Raw genomic sequence first — 16,492 nt, forward strand, 5'->3', positions numbered from 1 at the left:
GTTCTAGCACGACTGTTGGAGGGGAGGGGAATGGAGCCCAGCCAGTGCTTTACCTTGGTTGGGTCAGAGTGGTGCGGGGCCCAAGAGGTATCTTTGTCTAAGGGCCCGTGTTCGCTCTCCGCTGACCTGCTCTCCATGTGAAGAAAGCAAGAGGGGCTTTATTGCTTGGCCAGCCCTTGGCCCAGCAAAAGCCGTCCAAGCTTCAGAGAAAAAAGCAGGCCTAACAACACAGAGAGACGGCAAATAGCATCAGGATGTGTGGCCTCCCCCACCAGGTAAACTGTCGTAAGTGTTTGAAAACCATAGAGAACTGTTTATAAACTGGCACTTAACAGTGACACTCCATCTTGTGGTCTTGCTGATACGCACAGGTAGAGCTCAAAAATGTGGATAGACAGTTAAAAGAGTAAGGCAACTGGAGTACAAGAAAGGCAGGTAGACAAGACAGGGACAGAGGAACATCTCAAGCACACGGTTCAAGAGGACGTAGGGGTTTTATAATGTGCAGTTGAGCCCTCAGAGCTAGCAGACTCAGAGATGGCGGATTCCAACTTGCAGCTGCTCCTAGTCCATCTCAAGTTTAGTCTGGTAAAGCAGTCAGTGCAAAAACAAAGGGTGGACAAAAGTAGTGTAGGAGGAGTTGCAACTCAAAAACGGGGGGAGAGGATGGAATGAGCCACTGAGATCCACCCTCTCAGGCTGTCTTTAGTAAGGGATCCCAATGTGAGGACCATGGGAGCTATGGTGCCTGCTGATATCTTTACCGGTGCTGACTGAGTGTTTTTAGAAAATGGGTGAGGCCAGGTGGGTCATTTTGCCCAGCAACATTTCTTATTGGCCACTGGAGATTTTATTGGCTGTGCAGATTTTTAAAAATACTGCTTCAGAAGTCCCTGCCACCTCAAAACAAGGATCTTCGCTGTATGACTAAAGGTAATCTGCATCAGCCATTGTATGGCAGGCTTTGCCTCCCGCAGCAGCCATTTTGTGGCAGCCATTTTGTAGTTGTTCCCACCACTCTGTGTAAGGATTCCAAAGGTGCCTGTGGACTCAAAAAGATTGGGGACCCCTACTCTCTATAGCAAGACGTGGGGCGTGCTCTTGTTTGCATGCTTCAGGTCTGGAGAGACATCGTCTTTCATGGCCAAAGTCAGCTTCCTGCCATGTGATATGTATGACATCAGATCTCTTCTCCGACATTCCTCTGATGTCATACTCGTGATTCTTTCATGCTGGGCACTGGAGCGCCTCCCCTCCGCTCCAAATGGCCTGTTTTGTGACATCTTCCTGTGATCTCTCCTTCTCTGCATGACCTCGCAGGGGAGTGTCACATCTTGGCTCAGTCTGCTGCCACTGTGCCCCCACAGCCCCCCACACCTGTCCAAGCCACACTCAGATGGGGTTGGAGTCACTCAGAAGGCAGCCCCACAGCCTTTTCTGATAAGCTAGTAGGCAGCGTGCAAGGAGGAAGATCCTGAAGAGGGATTTCAGTCTCTGGCACAGGAGGAAGCCGTGGGTTACTGGCCTGCCACGATAATTTGCGTGGGTTGGTAGCAGAACGATGGTGGTGTGGCCGCGGCCTGCAGGATAGGAGCTGGCCAGTTGTAAGAGAGGGACGGGGAGGGTCCAAGAGGGACACGATATCGTGGTGGAGGCGCTCCAGGGCCACGTCTTTTGCAAGGCGGCCCACGTGGTCTGGGATGTTCTGCCTGGCACCGTGTTGTAGAAGGCAGCAAGCCACTTTGTAGCTCCCCTCTTGGGCAGCTAGGAAGAGCGGCGTCTGTGCCTGTGGGGAGAAAGGAACAGCAAATATAAAGAGGGGCTCACATGGCTTACGGACCACTGAGCCCTGGGGCTGGCTCAAGTGATCGCCTTTCCCCCTAGTTCCCTTCTGTACGCAGCCAGGCAGGGTCCAAAGCAGCTCGAGAGACCACTTGGGATGGATCCCAAGAGGGTGGTACCACCACAAAAGAAGGCACACCTCTCTTGCTGCTTTAACACGGTACAGAGGAATGCCATGTGCAGTCTACCCAGGTGCTGCGACAATTAGGGTGGAGATGATGATGCTAGGCGTGCCACCCGTCTTTTCCTTCTACGCTGGTATTCCTCATTGGCTTGGCACCCCAAATGGTCTCTTGGGTGAGGAACTGATCCTAACATGCTCAGCGCACATATTGGGGCCAGCCAGGTGTTTGGCAAACCATTGCTTTTAATGCCAGTCTGGAGTTGCAAAAGAAGGTTAGCCAAGCCCCTTGCAGTGATCCTATATGGCTGATGGACCACAGATGGAGTGGTAGATCCGACTGAGGTCCAGGTAGCCCAACACTTATGACCACCCCTTAGATACCTTTGGTGGCTTGCAAGCTAGAGAAGCATAATTATCCTGCTGTCTCGTAGCCAGAGGTATGCTGCCCCTGGGATTCCATTTTAGCTGCCCCTGGGGTTGTATTTTCAGCCGTGCCCGGGGTTCCGTTTTTAGCTATCCTCCAAGCTAATCACCATCATCAAGCTCATCCTCTGTGAATGTGGCTAATCCTTTTAAAAATTATTTGTGTCTGAACAGGTAGTAGAATCCATTGTCACTAGATATGGTGCTGTCTACCTAGTACATTTTATCCTGCCCTTTTTACAAGAAGCTCTGGATGGCCTAATTGATCTCCCTTCCTTGTTTTATCCTCCCAATAACCCAGCAATGCACACCAAGGGAGTTTTATGCCAGCACGGGGCTTTGAACCCAAGTTTCTCAGATCCTAGTTTGGCACTCTAACCACTCTACCCAGCACAGATTCGTGGAGGGCAGGTATGTTCATTTCTGTTTGCCCGGTTAAATTGAACCTCCATGTTCAGAGGCAGTATATCTCTGAATACTGAAAACAGGATGGGGGGGGGCAAGGAACTGCCTTGCTTGTTAGTTTCCTGGAAACTCCTTGCTGACCATTGTTGGGAACTGGACTCTGGGTCTGATCCGTCTGCCGTTCCTCACACTACATGTTTCTCGTTACAGAAAGTATTTCTGTCGGCCACCTCTGAAGGTGCTGATAACCAATTTAATTAGATCCTACCAACTTCCGCTCAATATGAGAGAATCATTTTCTCTGCTCAATTTCTGTGTCATTCCTAGTTTTGTAGAAGGGATGACGCAGTGTTTAAGAACCAAAAAAAGACACAAACCAATGTGCGAGCTTTCAAGTTCTCCTAATCTCTTCATCAAGCTTCCTCAGTGTTTTGAAGAACATAAAAGTTCGCATTCTGGTGTCATTTTGTTAGTCCTATTAAAAGGTTTTTGGATCTGACAATTGGACCAATGCATCTGCCTAGAACCTCAGTCTGCTTTGTAAACTTCATGTTTCACCTCCCTTTTTAAGACTAAAAAGCCCTAACGACTCAAAAGCCTTCCTTCAGAAAGATAATGCAACCTAGACAGAGGTAATCTAGTCCTCTGGCTCATCTGAGTGGCCCATTTAAGCTTCTTTCTCCAGCTGCACTATAGCCTTTCTGAGATGAAGGTCACCTACCCGATTGTCCTGGGCGTCCTTATTGGCTCCATTTCGGAGCAGGACAAAGGCAGCACGCTCGTTGTTGACAGCTGCGGCCCAGTGGAGGGCGCTCTTTCCTGCAGAATGCAGAAAACAAGATTTCCAAGGCTGAAAGTCCTGAGAGCTAAAATCGGTTATGGATAATGAGCAATGCCCAAGCAGCCTTTCTCTCTGGGCCTACTGTGTGTGTACATACACACACGATCGCATCCATATGTGATCCAGACAAGATAACTTTTCTATTTTATTCCTGCAGTGCCATAACAGGCTGAATCCAGACATTGTGGGAGACTGTGCTTTCATTGTACTATAGCGATAATTTGCAAATGGATTTTTCTGAGTAGACAAGAAATTCATTGCAAGTGAGCATCATGGCAGAGGGAGGAGCTGAACCTGGGTCTCCCAGATCTTCATCCGACACTATGACCATGACATCACACCCACTTGTTTGGTACAAGTTTGTAAAATCCTTGCCAGGCCACAGGATGAGGCTAGTTGGAGGCATTTGGTACGTGTGATGTGCTGTCAAGTTGCTCCCGACATATGGCAACCGTATGAATTAAAGTCCTCCCAAACGTCCCATTGTTAACAGCCTTGCTCAGGTCTTGCAAACTGAGTATTTGGTGTAGGGGGAGGTCACAAGTTGTGCAGGCCAGAATTAAGGGCATCACAATTTTTTTTAAAAGCTACTTATAGGTTCTCAAAACCTTGCATTGCACACACTTGGGGGAAAGGGCAGGATATCTGGAAGGCGGGAAAACTATAGGGAAGGATAGGCTTGGATCCTGCCAGTCTTACCCAATTTCCCTCCATGTTACAACCCCCACCTCATAAGGCTTTTTTTACATTCAGGTCACATGATTTTCCATGTAGCCCATTTGTGGGGTCACCATAAGTTGGCTGCAACTTGACGACACTTTACACACATGCACATGCACAACAAGATCTTCACTACACCATCGCCACAACTTGATCTGGCAAGAGGGACACTCAGGAAGGCCTGCTGTTTTAATGACAGTTCCCTGCACACGTCTGTGTTCTTAGGAAGGTCTCAGAGATGCTCTGGTCTATCCCACTGCTATTGCCAAGGGGGCATCAGTCTTCCGGTTCATAGAGCAATCGGATCCATACAGCTGTGTATGAGGGATTATTGTTGGGGTCCACGTGGCAAGAGAACAGAGCAAGTGCAAAGGGAAACATCAATCACAGAACCAATAATTTCTACCGGAAAGCATAATCCAAGCTTTCCTTCTGCATTCAACACACACACCACTCATGTTTGCCGGATCCCTCGCTTGCCTGCGTCCTGCATTCCAGTCCCCACAACAGCACAGCACATAACGCCAGGGGATCACGGTGCATTTGAGGAAGTGAGCTCTGGCGCACAAAAACTTATGCTGGAATAAATTGTGTGGGTCTTTAACGTGCTTTTAACTTTTACCTCTCTTGTCCGTGGCCTCAATATCTACACGATTGGCTATCAGCTCCTCTACCATATTTTCGACCCCGAGTCGTGTGGCCAGGATTAGCGGGGTGGAGCCGTCATGTGCCGAGGCATCCAAGTCTGTCTGTCTGTGTTGGAGAAGGATCTGTTGGGAAGAATCTTGCTGTCAGTATTGGGTTCTTTTTCTAAATAAGTGAAAGATGCAATTATCAGGGAGTCTAATTCCATATTCTGGGGTTGTATGATACCCAGGGCTTTTTTTCTGGGAAAAGAGGTGGTGGAACTCAGTGGGTTGCCCTCGGAGAAAATGGTCACATGGCTGGTGGCCCCGCCCCCTGATCTCCAGACAGAGGGGAGTTTGGATTGCCCTCTGCGCCGCTGGGCGGCGCGGAGGACAATCTCAACTCCCCTCTGTCTGGAGATCAGGGGGCGGGGCCACCAGCCATGTGACCATTTTTAAGAGGTTCCAGAACTCTGTTCCCCTGTGTTCCTGCGGAAAAAAAGCCCTGATGATACCCCCTTCAAGGTCACAGCATTACACATAGTCCTGACTGAAGAAGGCTCCTACTTTGTTAGTGCCAATGGCTTAACAGGCCTTTGTTAAATCTGAATCACCCTTTAATCTCCAACCTCACTACGGAATACTAATCCCAGTCAGATCCTCTACTTAGAACAGGGTAATGGTACTTCTGCCCCTGCCCCCGTTAACCTGGAATACTCCCAGGGCATCTGCTGCTATGGCACTGTGCAAGGGAGTCCGTCCCCACTGGTCGCGGGTGTTGGCATTCGCTCCAGATGCCAGAAGTCTTCGGGCAGCATCAGCGCGGGAGTATCGGGCTGCTAGGTGAAGGGGCGTCTCTCCAAAGCTTTCCTCTTGTCTGTCTACCCTCAAGTCCTCCACTGCTGATACAGGAGGGTGGGCCAAAGGCATCAACGGTGTCAGGCCACAAACTGAAAGGGAAGAAGGGAGGGAAGTGAGAAGGGCAGAGCTCCTCTTGCCCACTGTCCCTCTGTTGCCCCACAGCTTGGTTTCAGATTTACCTACAAGACAGAAAATGTGGTCAAAGGAGTCTAAATTAAGGGGGAAAGGCTTAGAGGCTGCATACTGTAAATTCAAACAAGGAAAACACATGAGGATGGGGAGAACAAAAAACTGCATATCATGAAAAATAATCTGCAAAATGCCTCCCAAACTATGAAGAACAGAAGACGTTCCCATCATAGCCTCTGCCCTTACATGTTCACATTGGCTTCGGTAAAGTGTGTCCTTCTCCCAATGCTTCCATGAGCCAAAATCTGAAAGCTTTTCCTTACATTACACCAGGCCCATTGGTCTGGCACATCTCCAGATTTTCTCCTCCTGCTGAAAGGCGGAGCTTTCCCTTTTGCCAGGGAGATGAACCTCTTTATTTACCAGAACCTTGAGTTTTGACAGCCTTCAGCTTGGTCTCCTTTTCCGGGACTGAGGTCAGCACGTTTGACCGCACTTGCTTCTTTGTCCTAGACTGGCCTTGGTTTGGGTCTGAAATGGAATCAGGTTCATCCTGTTTTAAAAAAAAAGTAGTCAGACCTACTCTGATGCCCCCTATAGTGCATGATCAGAACTACAGGCAGTCTTTATGTGTTTACTTCTTTTCTAGTCCACTTTTCTCACTGAGAATCAAGGCAGGGCACAAGTACCTTGATATCCTGGGGATTCAGCGGTCCATCGAAGTGGGGGCTTGAACACATATCGGATTCCTCTATAAATTCACTACCCGACTTCCTTGGCCTGCATTGGAACAGCAGGGGGAACAACAGAAAAAGCAGAAAGATATTTATTTATTTAAAACATTTATTAGGTTCATTTCTCCCTTACAGGAAATCAAGGAGGCTTACAAAATTGGACACAGAACACTAGAATCTCTGGAGAGGTAAACTGCAGTACGCATATAAGATTCTCCCAGCCTCTCTGACAATCCACCAAACCTTTTCCTCTTCTCCACCTCAATTCGCTGGTTCCACCTCTGTTGATCATTGTGCATCCCATGTTTCATCCTTGATTATCTGTTTCCCCCCCTTCTCTCAAGCAGAGAGACTTTATTGGTGCCTTTATAATTAAGCCATTGTTTTACACTGAATTATATAGTTATTAAGGAGAATCAAAAACAAAGACACACACTGACGGTGCAAATGTACAGGTTGAGGTGCTGTTAAGTTCATGTTGGCTCAAATCTTACCTCTGTCATGAATTTCCTAGATAGTCTTTAGCAAACAATGGAAGTTACATCATTGCACCCATTGGGAGCGCACCCACTGGTTGCTAGCCCAGGAGATTTTTTGTCTCCCAGATCCATTCCCCGGGCCTTTCCCCCACTGCTGGCCAGATGACTGGTAGACCTACTTATAACCGTGGTCCCCAGTGTTTTTGAGCCTGTGGGCACCTTTGGAATTCCAATACAGTATCTGCCCAGTTTTGATCAGGCATCTGATGAAGAGAACTTGATTCTCGAAAGCTTATGCTGCAATAAAATTGGTTAGTCTTAAAGGTGCTACTGGACTCTTTTTGATTTTGCCAATACAGCATGGAGGGTGCAACCACAAAATGGCTGCCACGGGAGGCAGAGCCATCCACAAAATGGCTGCTGCAGCTTATCTGCAGTCACACAGTGAAAATTCTTGAGTTGTAGTGGCAGTTGCTGCCAAAGCAATGTTTTTAGAAATCTGCTCAGCCAATCAAATCTCCAATAGTCAATCAGAAATCACGTTGGGCATTAATGATATGTTGGGTATTAATGATATATGTGGTTTCAGCAATTATTTATACAACTGTGGTGATTATACGTGTTATATATAGCAAAATAAATTTTGAAGGTATTAGTAAGATTATGCGGGTAAGTTATTGTTTAATACTGATAGTTTCCAGCATGACATAGAAGCAACAGGTCGCACCAGGGCCTGATGCTCTTAAAAATTGTCATGAAAGGGGATGGTTTTTAGAGAATCTCTCCCCCTCACCCAGCATGACTCTTTGCTTACAGGTCATATCAGAAATGGCATCATTTCCTGGCAATGTCAGAGCAAGTGCACACTTCACGTGTGGGGTAAGTCCCCATTGCTCTCCCACCCCTCTGTCCCACTGTTTGGCCCCCAGGGGACCTGGCAGCCCTAGATATATCATATATATTAAGCCAATGGAACACTGGCTAGCTGGCACTACCTTGGCTCTCTCAGGATAATAATCCCAAACTACCTTGCAAAAATGCTGTAAAGATTGAAAGTCTGTATTGCTATATAAGTATCACTTCTGTATACTTGTATCTAAGGCCCTGCAAGGCTGATGGGCCAATTGCAAGAAAAATCACCACAATTTGTCACTCTTTATACGCACTTCAGTCCAATTGCATCTTCACCCACGGGTTCTTTCCGGCATCGCCGTTTCTTGCCCTGCCGTGGGGCAAATCCAGGTGGGAGCCAGAGCAAGCCATGTTCACGCCGTTGGGGCCGGCGGATCCTCCACACCCCCAAAAAGATGCCCAGTGCGACTGCCACCACTCCGGCCACCACACAGTAAACAAGAGGGCCAGGAAAATGGGACACTGAAGCTTGAGGATCTGAAGGCAGGAAGAAGAGAGATTGTGAAATGTGGGCCCTGTCCTTGTCCATTTTTCCAATTTACATGTACAGGGGTTACTGCAAGCCTTAAAAGAAGCTATACAAGTGTGTGTAGATGATGGTTCTGTAATTTCAACCTGAGGCCCTAAAAACAAGCCTTGGAACTGAGTCTTGGGGTTAGGGATCCCATTCCTCTGGTCGGGGGGGGGCCCTACTTTCACCCTCTGCCTGCCGCTACCATGTACCTGGCCACTGGGGGGAACAGTGCGGAAATGGGCCTCCTGGGTGCACTCCCAGGGCAGCGTGATGACATCACTTCCCATATCAGCCTGCTGCGAAGTGACGTCATTGTGTGGGTGACAGTGCGCTTCGCGCATGTGCAAAGAACACAATGGGACCCCCATGTAAGCACCGGGTCTCCCCGCTCCTGCCAGGAGGGTAAGGGGACCTGGAAACCCCACTTGAGGCCAAGACCTGCAGCCTCAATTTTCTGTCAGAAAATACGAAAGTTCTAGCCCCTGTGTACCATTTTTTGCAGACTCAATCCAGGCAGCTACCACAGTGTACGGGACAAGGGATTCGAGGGTCTCTTTGGCTGCTAAGGCCCCCAGGAAATTCAGTGCAGATTTGGGGGATGTGGGGCACAGCCCTGAGCATCGATTACCATCCACGGCCAGGAAAACTGTAAACCTGTGATAAATAAGACAAACAGGTAACATTATCATCAGGGGAAAAGTCCCTAGAAAGTTAGGTCAGGCGGAAGGCAATGGGGGGATGGAAGGCTCTAGAATAATAGGGTTTTTTGGCCTTTCTATGTTTCTGTGAGTCTTGCAGCTGTGTAGCAAGCAGATTCAACATGTACAGCCTTTTCTGACAAGGAGAATCTACAAGTTTTTAATTAGTTGCATAGTAGTCTGTCAGGCAGTATGGTATGTAGCCCGATCTTGTCAGATCTTGGAAGCTAAGTAGGGTCAGTACTTGGAAGGGAGACCACCAAGGACGGCTCTGCAGAGGAAGGCAATGGCAAACCAGCTCTGCATCTCACTTGTCTTCAAAGCCCCAGCAGGGGTCACCATGGCCAAATCCACATTACCCCTTTTTTCCCGCGTTTTCCTCGCATTCTCCTCGCAATCCCGAGTGCCGGTCACATTACCTCATTAAATAGACGCATTTCATTCGCATTTCTCCCGAATATGTGGTCACAGGTTTTCAACGGGAGTTTCACGGTGGCCGTGAACGGGCCAATGTGCAATTTACGCGGTTTTTTTAAAAACCACCCCCCTTCCTGTCTCTCCGGCCATTCCGAGAGTTCCTATTGGCTGATTCAACTTGCAAGTGCTCCGTAGTCTGCAAAAGACTGTTTTTGACTTCATAGCATTGGATTTATTGATTATGCTGTTTCTGAATCAAATCTGGTAGTTTGAAAAATCATTTTGGGGTGAATCCATCCTCAGAACGGACTCGCGAAACTTCCTTTTTAACTGTTTTTTATTTTTTTATTTTATATTACTGTAATATCGAAATTACAGTGAATCAATCATTCAAAATAAAGAAAACAGTCGCTGCCGAGGGCCGCCCCAGCGGCGGGGCTGGAGGCGCTGGGAAGCCGGCGAGCTCATCGCTCGCCTCCTCTCCCGCTGGGGTCAAGAAGGTGCCCGGCAGACCGAGTCGAAGCCCGGGCGCAGCTGGAGGCTCCCGGCTCAGAGCGGAGAAGGGACTGGCTGAGGCATCCCCGGCTGAGCCGAACGGCGGGGCTTGCGGGGGCTGCCGGGACAGCAAAGGTGGCTTGGCCCGTGGGCTGGCACATCCGCGGAGGGGGGCTGAAGACGAACAGGGATTTTAAAAACTGCTGCCGAGAGAAGCGGGCGGCGGCGGGCCGGGGATGCCGGCCGAGGAAACAGCCGCGTCCCTCCAAGCCTCTCTCTGCAGTGAGCCAGTGCCGTGCTGCCGGGGGGCGAGGATGCGCTGTGCTGCGAGGCGCCCTCTCCACTGTGGGCGCTCCGGCTCAGGCGCTCGCCACGCAGAGGCCCAGCTCGCGGGGCGCAGGGGCACCTGCCCCTGCGAGGTCGCCCATCAGCGCGGCGGTCCGCGGGAGGGGAGGGGGCGCAGCCTTCCCCCCTTGGGGTAAACGGCCCTCTGGCCACCAAGCCGGCTTGACCCCGCAGGCGCTGCCGCTCCAGTCTTGGAGAGGGGGGAAGGGGGAGCGGACGGCTGGGTGGCGTCTCGGCACGCTCCACTTGCACAGACATGCAACCCGCACCTTTCAAACCAGCCTTTCAAACTGCACCTTTCAAACCACCTTTCAAACCAGCCTCTTCATCCAAAGTGACTGACCGGCCTGAACCCGCCCAAAGCTTGGCTTTGTGAAACTTCAGTAAAATTCAAGCACTGAACTGTCCTGCATAGGAAATGCCCACGAAAGCTTCCCGCATGCTTCAAAATTTCCAAAAAAGAAACGGAAGAGCCATCAGTGCTGTCAGTGGGGGAAAGAGAGGCATCATTATCTTCAATGATGTTTCTTTATAACACAAGATTGAAATAACGGAAAAGTGAGCTCAAAAATTTTTTAAAAAAATGGGCGGGGAAAAAAGGTCCCGCCCAAAAAAGCAGTTTTCGAGCGGCCGTGTGACCGGAGGGACGCGCGAGAAAGGCGGATTGGAAGCAGGGATGTGAACGAAGAGGAAAAAATCACGGATTGGAGGCAAACGGAAGATATCCGATAAACATGCGGGTAATGGGTGAATGTGGATTCGACCCATAAGTCAGTTGTGACTTGATGGCACTTTACATACACATATACACACAAGTCTGTCACCTGGACATCTATGAAAAGTGCAAAGGCCATAGCAGAAAATTTGTGACAACTCTAATCGAAATACAAAATAACCTTTGTCACTTGGGATAAATTTAACAATTGCCTCTCTGCATCCAAATCTTTGAGGATCCGATATATGCTTTAGGGTTGGCAAGAGGCCTGGAGAAAAATGTCCTGTGCCTTTAATAGAGGCTTAATGTGCAGAAATGGGCAGCTGAAGATTTTTATGGCATGGAAATAAATAACATCATCTGGAATATAACAACCCATTAAACTTCTATTAAAGGGATGAGACTTTTTTTTCTCCAGGCAGTTGGCAACCCTTGCTCCAGTACATACATAGATAATGAGCGCTTGCTGTCTTTTTTTTGAAAGGTTGATATTCTCAAGTTCTGTGATGGATAACAGAACCTATGGAAGGGGGGGGGGACCTCCACAGCTAGTATTGCTGTGGACAGAGGCTGTTGGCAGGCTCTGCACAGATAGAAATTCACCTGGTGAAGCTTTTCTCCCCATCAATAAATGTCCATGTTGGAAAACAGATCTACCTGTTGAATTTTCTGCATGTAATGCAGCCGCTAAAACCACAGAATACCTGCCCTTAGAAAGGTAATCAGTCCTACAGAGAACTTTCAAGAAAACGTTATGGCCTTATGTCTGGCAGAGTGCTTGTACTAAGGTATGAAGGGAGGCGAAGAGTCGTTGAATTCTTGTGCTGAAGTAAACAAGGGCAATTTATTTATTTATAGCATTTGTATGACACATTTCTCCTCCCAGGGATACAAAATGGCTCACAAAAAAATATCAAACCCAATCAAATGTCAACAAATACAATGAAAGACAAACAAAATGAACATATCCTGGGCTGTTCCTGGTTGATGCTGCTGCCTTACACAGGAGCTAGCTTGAGAGTTCTGGGCTAAGAATCCTGTGGCCTACACTCAAGGGTCCATGCATCTGGCAAGGATTACGCAGGGCAGACAAACGGAGTTGTCCATATAGAGCAATGAGGGTCTCTTTCTCTTACCCGATGGTCTCTGCAGTAGCTTTGTCCTCAGCTCCTGTCCAATTGCTCTTGCTTCCCAGCTCTTCTTTCCCTGTGTAAGGGTAAATTCTCTCTCTGCCCTGAGGGTCCCGTTGAATCTGTAGCGCCCCACGCAGAGCAACAGCCAGGGAACGCAGGAACTGGGGCAGCCCTTCTTGGGGCAGTAGGATGACCAGGCCCAACACTGAGCCGTCCGTGGAGGCAGACCAGCAATCTCCCCCATCCCAGCCGCAAAGGGCTGTGTCACAGCCTCCATCGCAGTAGCCGTCAGAGAAGTGGTCCCAGCAATATCGCTCATACAGAGGGCTGAGGAGAAGAACAGGTACGGAGGTGTCTGAATGGCAAACTCCAGAAAGGCAACCCCAGTCAGTCACTTCAACGCCTCTCCTAAGCACACCATGAAGTAATGTGGAGAGACTAACATACACAAGGCAAGCTAAACTATAAACCCTAATTGTATCTCCTTATTTTGCTGAGTAAGGTTTCATGGCCATATGCTAGAGATCCCAAGTCTCCCGGTGGGGGCAGGCGATCTTCTGTTCCCACCCGGGCACACTCCTGGGGTACTCCCATGAGTGATGTCGTTGCACTGCCCTGGATAGGGTCCCACCAGGGTACCTGGGATCCTGATCTAGAGGTTTAAATTTAAATTATAACTGAATGTAGAAAGAAGCTTCAAAATTTGAGTAGAGCAACTCTAGAGATACAAAATACTTAAAAGGAGGGGACCATTTGCTCTAATAGCAACCTGCCTGAGAAAATCAAGGCCTTCTAGTCAGAAGTGAGGTGGATGAGCCTGCTCTGGGGTGGCCCCTAGCTACGGCATTTCATCCTCATGGTTGCTCGCCCCATACCTAGCCTTCTTAGTTTTCTGTGACATGCAAAGACTCCCCCCTCCAACATTTAGTTTTTTCAGCATTTAATTTATTTGACCCCCTTTTATATTGAGCTGTGCTGGTCTATTATTTCTATGATGGTTTTCTGAGTTTGGCTGGTATTACCAATTTTTCGTATGGAGTTTTTAAATAATTGTTTTCACTGGATTATTTTAATTATTATGATGTGTGGTTGTCACCTGGAAGCTACGTTAGAAAGCTTTACAGAGTAAAAATCTTTTAGAACAAATACAGAAATAATTCAATGACATTTTTAAAAAGGCATACCTTAAATGTCTCCAAATGATGAGACAATAATTTACAGATATCAAAACACAAGGCCAGTTTGGAGAGAATATCATTCCTAGCTAGGCTGTTCGGTGGGGAGGGGAGACAACATTCCAGGAGTCCATTTGTACTAGGTTCTTTGCATTCCCAACTTTTACTTTTAAAAAAGGAAGTCTTTAAAACTTTCCATCAAGATTTGAGTCCAATGGCACCAACAAGATTTTCAGAATATAAGCATTCAAGAGTCAAAGCTCCCTTCTTCAGGCATACGCTTTTGAAGAAGAGAACTCTGACTCTCGAAAGCTTACACTCTGAAAATCTTGTTGGTTTCAAAGGTGCCACTGGACTCAGATCTTGCTGTTCTACTGCAGACAAACACGGCTACCTATCTAAATTAAACATTTTTCATTGCAGAGATATGCCTTTCCCCTTATATCTCTGCAATGGAAGAGTCTACTTACTTTTAAAATAATGAAAGCCAGGAATTCAGAGAACCTGGCACATAATTCTGTTATAACATATCATTATAACAATACTAGCAACAAAGCCTATTGTAGGAAAAAATACAATGAGCTCTAGAAAGGGGAGGGCGGGTAGACGGGCATTGCTGCCTACTCTGCACCTGATCCTAGCTGGATGAAGGGGGAGGCTTTGCCGCCTTCTCCGTGCCTGATCCCGGCTGGGTGAAGGGGGGCGTTGCCTCCTGCTCTGTGCCTAATCCTGGCTCGGTGAAGGGGGGTGGGCATTGCCACCTGCTCTGCATCTGATCCCAGCTTGGTGAAGGGGGGGTGGGCATTGCCTCCTGCTCCGCTCCTATTACTGGCTGGGTGAAGGTGAGGGGTGGACATTGCCATCTGCTCTGGGCTCCAATCGCCACTGGGTGAAGGCGGGGGGCCGAGAGGGGATTGCCACCTCCTCCCCACCCCAATTGCCTGCCAGGTGAAGGCAGAGGGGGTGTAGGAGGGAGAGATGGGCCACCTTGCCTGGGCTTCCCACTGCAGCACGCTCTCTGGAGGGACCAGCTGCCTCGCCGGGGCTTCCCACAACAGCAGTGCCCTCTGGAAGTGCACCAGGATAAGAGGTGAGTCATCTGGAATACGGCTTGCCTTTTATTATAATAAGATCCTAGGAAAGCTGACACTGCTTCTTTTACACAATTGTGAAGGCTTATACAGCTAGGTAAACTATATAAATACAGAGGCTTAATGGGATGTTATTTACTGGCTGATTGTTATTTATCTCCATGAAAAGCTTCATCGCCTAATGTCCACATATTAATCCTCTATAAAGGGGGCAGGGCATTTTTCTTCAGCCCGGCTGGCAACCCTTTTGGTAACACTCCCTGGTGGCAACTCACTTGCACTGCATCTGCTGGGTGCAGTCATATCCATCGTATAGGCAATCCTCATTATCGCAATGATGGTGGCACTGTCCATCCCGGAAAGCCGTCTGGCACTGCCGCCGCTTGGGACAGCTGCCCCAGGGATCTGGCACCCCCAGGGAACAGTCACCCCCATCCCAATTTGTTTCAGGGGAGCTGCAGGCTCGATCACAGTGTCCGTCTCCTGCCACCTGCTGGCACTCAATGCTAGTGTTGGTCGAAGGGCAGGAGCCAGAAGAGCACGGGGGAAGGCGGCAGTCCTGTCCAGAGAACCCTCCCAAGCAGAGGCAGCGGAGTCCAGTTGGATGGGAAATGCACACCCCTCCATTATGGCAATAGAAGAATCCACACGGAGGAGCATGCTGGTCACAGGTGGCTCCATCGTAACCCTAGACAGGGAAAGAAGATGGTTTCTTGGTGCCTGCAGCTACTTTTGTTTGCGTTTCAGGAATGTCAGGACACATCCAGAAACTAACCAGATTTCCTCTGAATTTAATAAAGCTGTCTTACACCAAGCCAGGTCACATTGACTCATCTAAGGGAGTATTTTTAATTTAATTTAGTGAATGTAGCGTATAGTGTTCTCCCATTTTATCTTTTGCACTGAGCCTTTGAGGGGAAGTCTTCCTTCGGGATTGGAGATTCAACCTGAACCGTGGCCTGACTATTATCTGCTAAAGGCAAAGGCAAATATGGCCCCAACATCCTACAAAAGGGAGGACCCATTAAAATGGTTCACTCACAAAGGCTCATGGATCTTTCTAGATTCGAAAATGCCTTGCAGGTTCTTAGAATTCCAAACACCGGCTCTATTGAAGCTGCGGTAGGAGCTTGGAATGGGAAGCTTCTCAGAGCTGTTGACAAGATTGTTCCTCGTTGACCTTGGGGACGGAAGTCAGCACCATGTTTTGTTAAGAGAGACTGATGGCCCGAAGTCACCCATTAAACCTCATGGCAAAGTTTGCTTAGGTCTTCCCAGATCCTAATTCAACACTCTAACCACTTCAAAATGCTGCCTTTGTAATAATTCAGCTAATGGTGGCTGTCTTGCATTTCAGGCAGAACTCTGAAAACCAGTTCAAAGTGTTTTCAAAATGGTTTGACCAGAGAAAATCCAGTTGTAGGCGAGCACCTATTGGCTAGTACTCATGTTATTACCAATACATGCACACGCGCACACACTCACACGCAATCCTAATCACAGATAAGAATTCTACAACAGTTTTTAAAACATTTAGAGGGCTTTTTAAAAAATAAGGTGAAACATATATTAATTCAAAAGTGCATTTGTTGCTTTAAAAGGCCTTTCCTTTCACAAGATTCTTTTAACAGGAGACGCTGTGGATTGGACCCAGGCTAAATTTTCTGCTGATGGAAAAGGCACCTTCTGTCAGCAGAACAGAATTTTCCTGGTTGGGGACCCCTGGAATAGGCTGGGGGACAGGTTGGGAGAGTCTGCCTGAGACCTTCCCTGCCTGAGACCCTGGAGAGCCACCTTTAATCAGAGGAGACAA

The 16,492-nt window shown here is 48.3% G+C and overlaps 1 protein-coding gene across 1 annotated transcript in view; it reads right to left on the reverse strand.

Annotated features, from left to right (window-relative positions):
• Nucleotides 1–407: 407 nt before the first annotated feature.
• NOTCH4 (notch receptor 4) overlaps nt 408–16,492 on the reverse strand; it is a 42,329-nt gene continuing 26,244 nt past the window's right edge. The window contains exons 17-26 of the mRNA XM_054978900.1: nt 14,955–15,367; nt 12,417–12,740; nt 9,101–9,264; nt 8,351–8,573; nt 6,661–6,751; nt 6,395–6,524; nt 5,690–5,931; nt 4,978–5,125; nt 3,516–3,613; nt 408–1,786 (exon numbers count right to left, since the gene is read on the reverse strand). Of these exons, the coding sequence (XP_054834875.1) occupies nt 1,409–1,786; nt 3,516–3,613; nt 4,978–5,125; nt 5,690–5,931; nt 6,395–6,524; nt 6,661–6,751; nt 8,351–8,573; nt 9,101–9,264; nt 12,417–12,740; nt 14,955–15,367 (2,211 nt within the window). The 3' untranslated portion in view covers nt 408–1,408. The remainder of the gene's footprint in view (nt 1,787–3,515; nt 3,614–4,977; nt 5,126–5,689; nt 5,932–6,394; nt 6,525–6,660; nt 6,752–8,350; nt 8,574–9,100; nt 9,265–12,416; nt 12,741–14,954; nt 15,368–16,492) is intronic.

The sequence above is a fragment of the Eublepharis macularius genome, chromosome 4 (genome assembly GCF_028583425.1).
Source record: "Eublepharis macularius isolate TG4126 chromosome 4, MPM_Emac_v1.0, whole genome shotgun sequence".
Taxonomy (NCBI): Eukaryota; Metazoa; Chordata; class Lepidosauria; order Squamata; family Eublepharidae; genus Eublepharis; species Eublepharis macularius.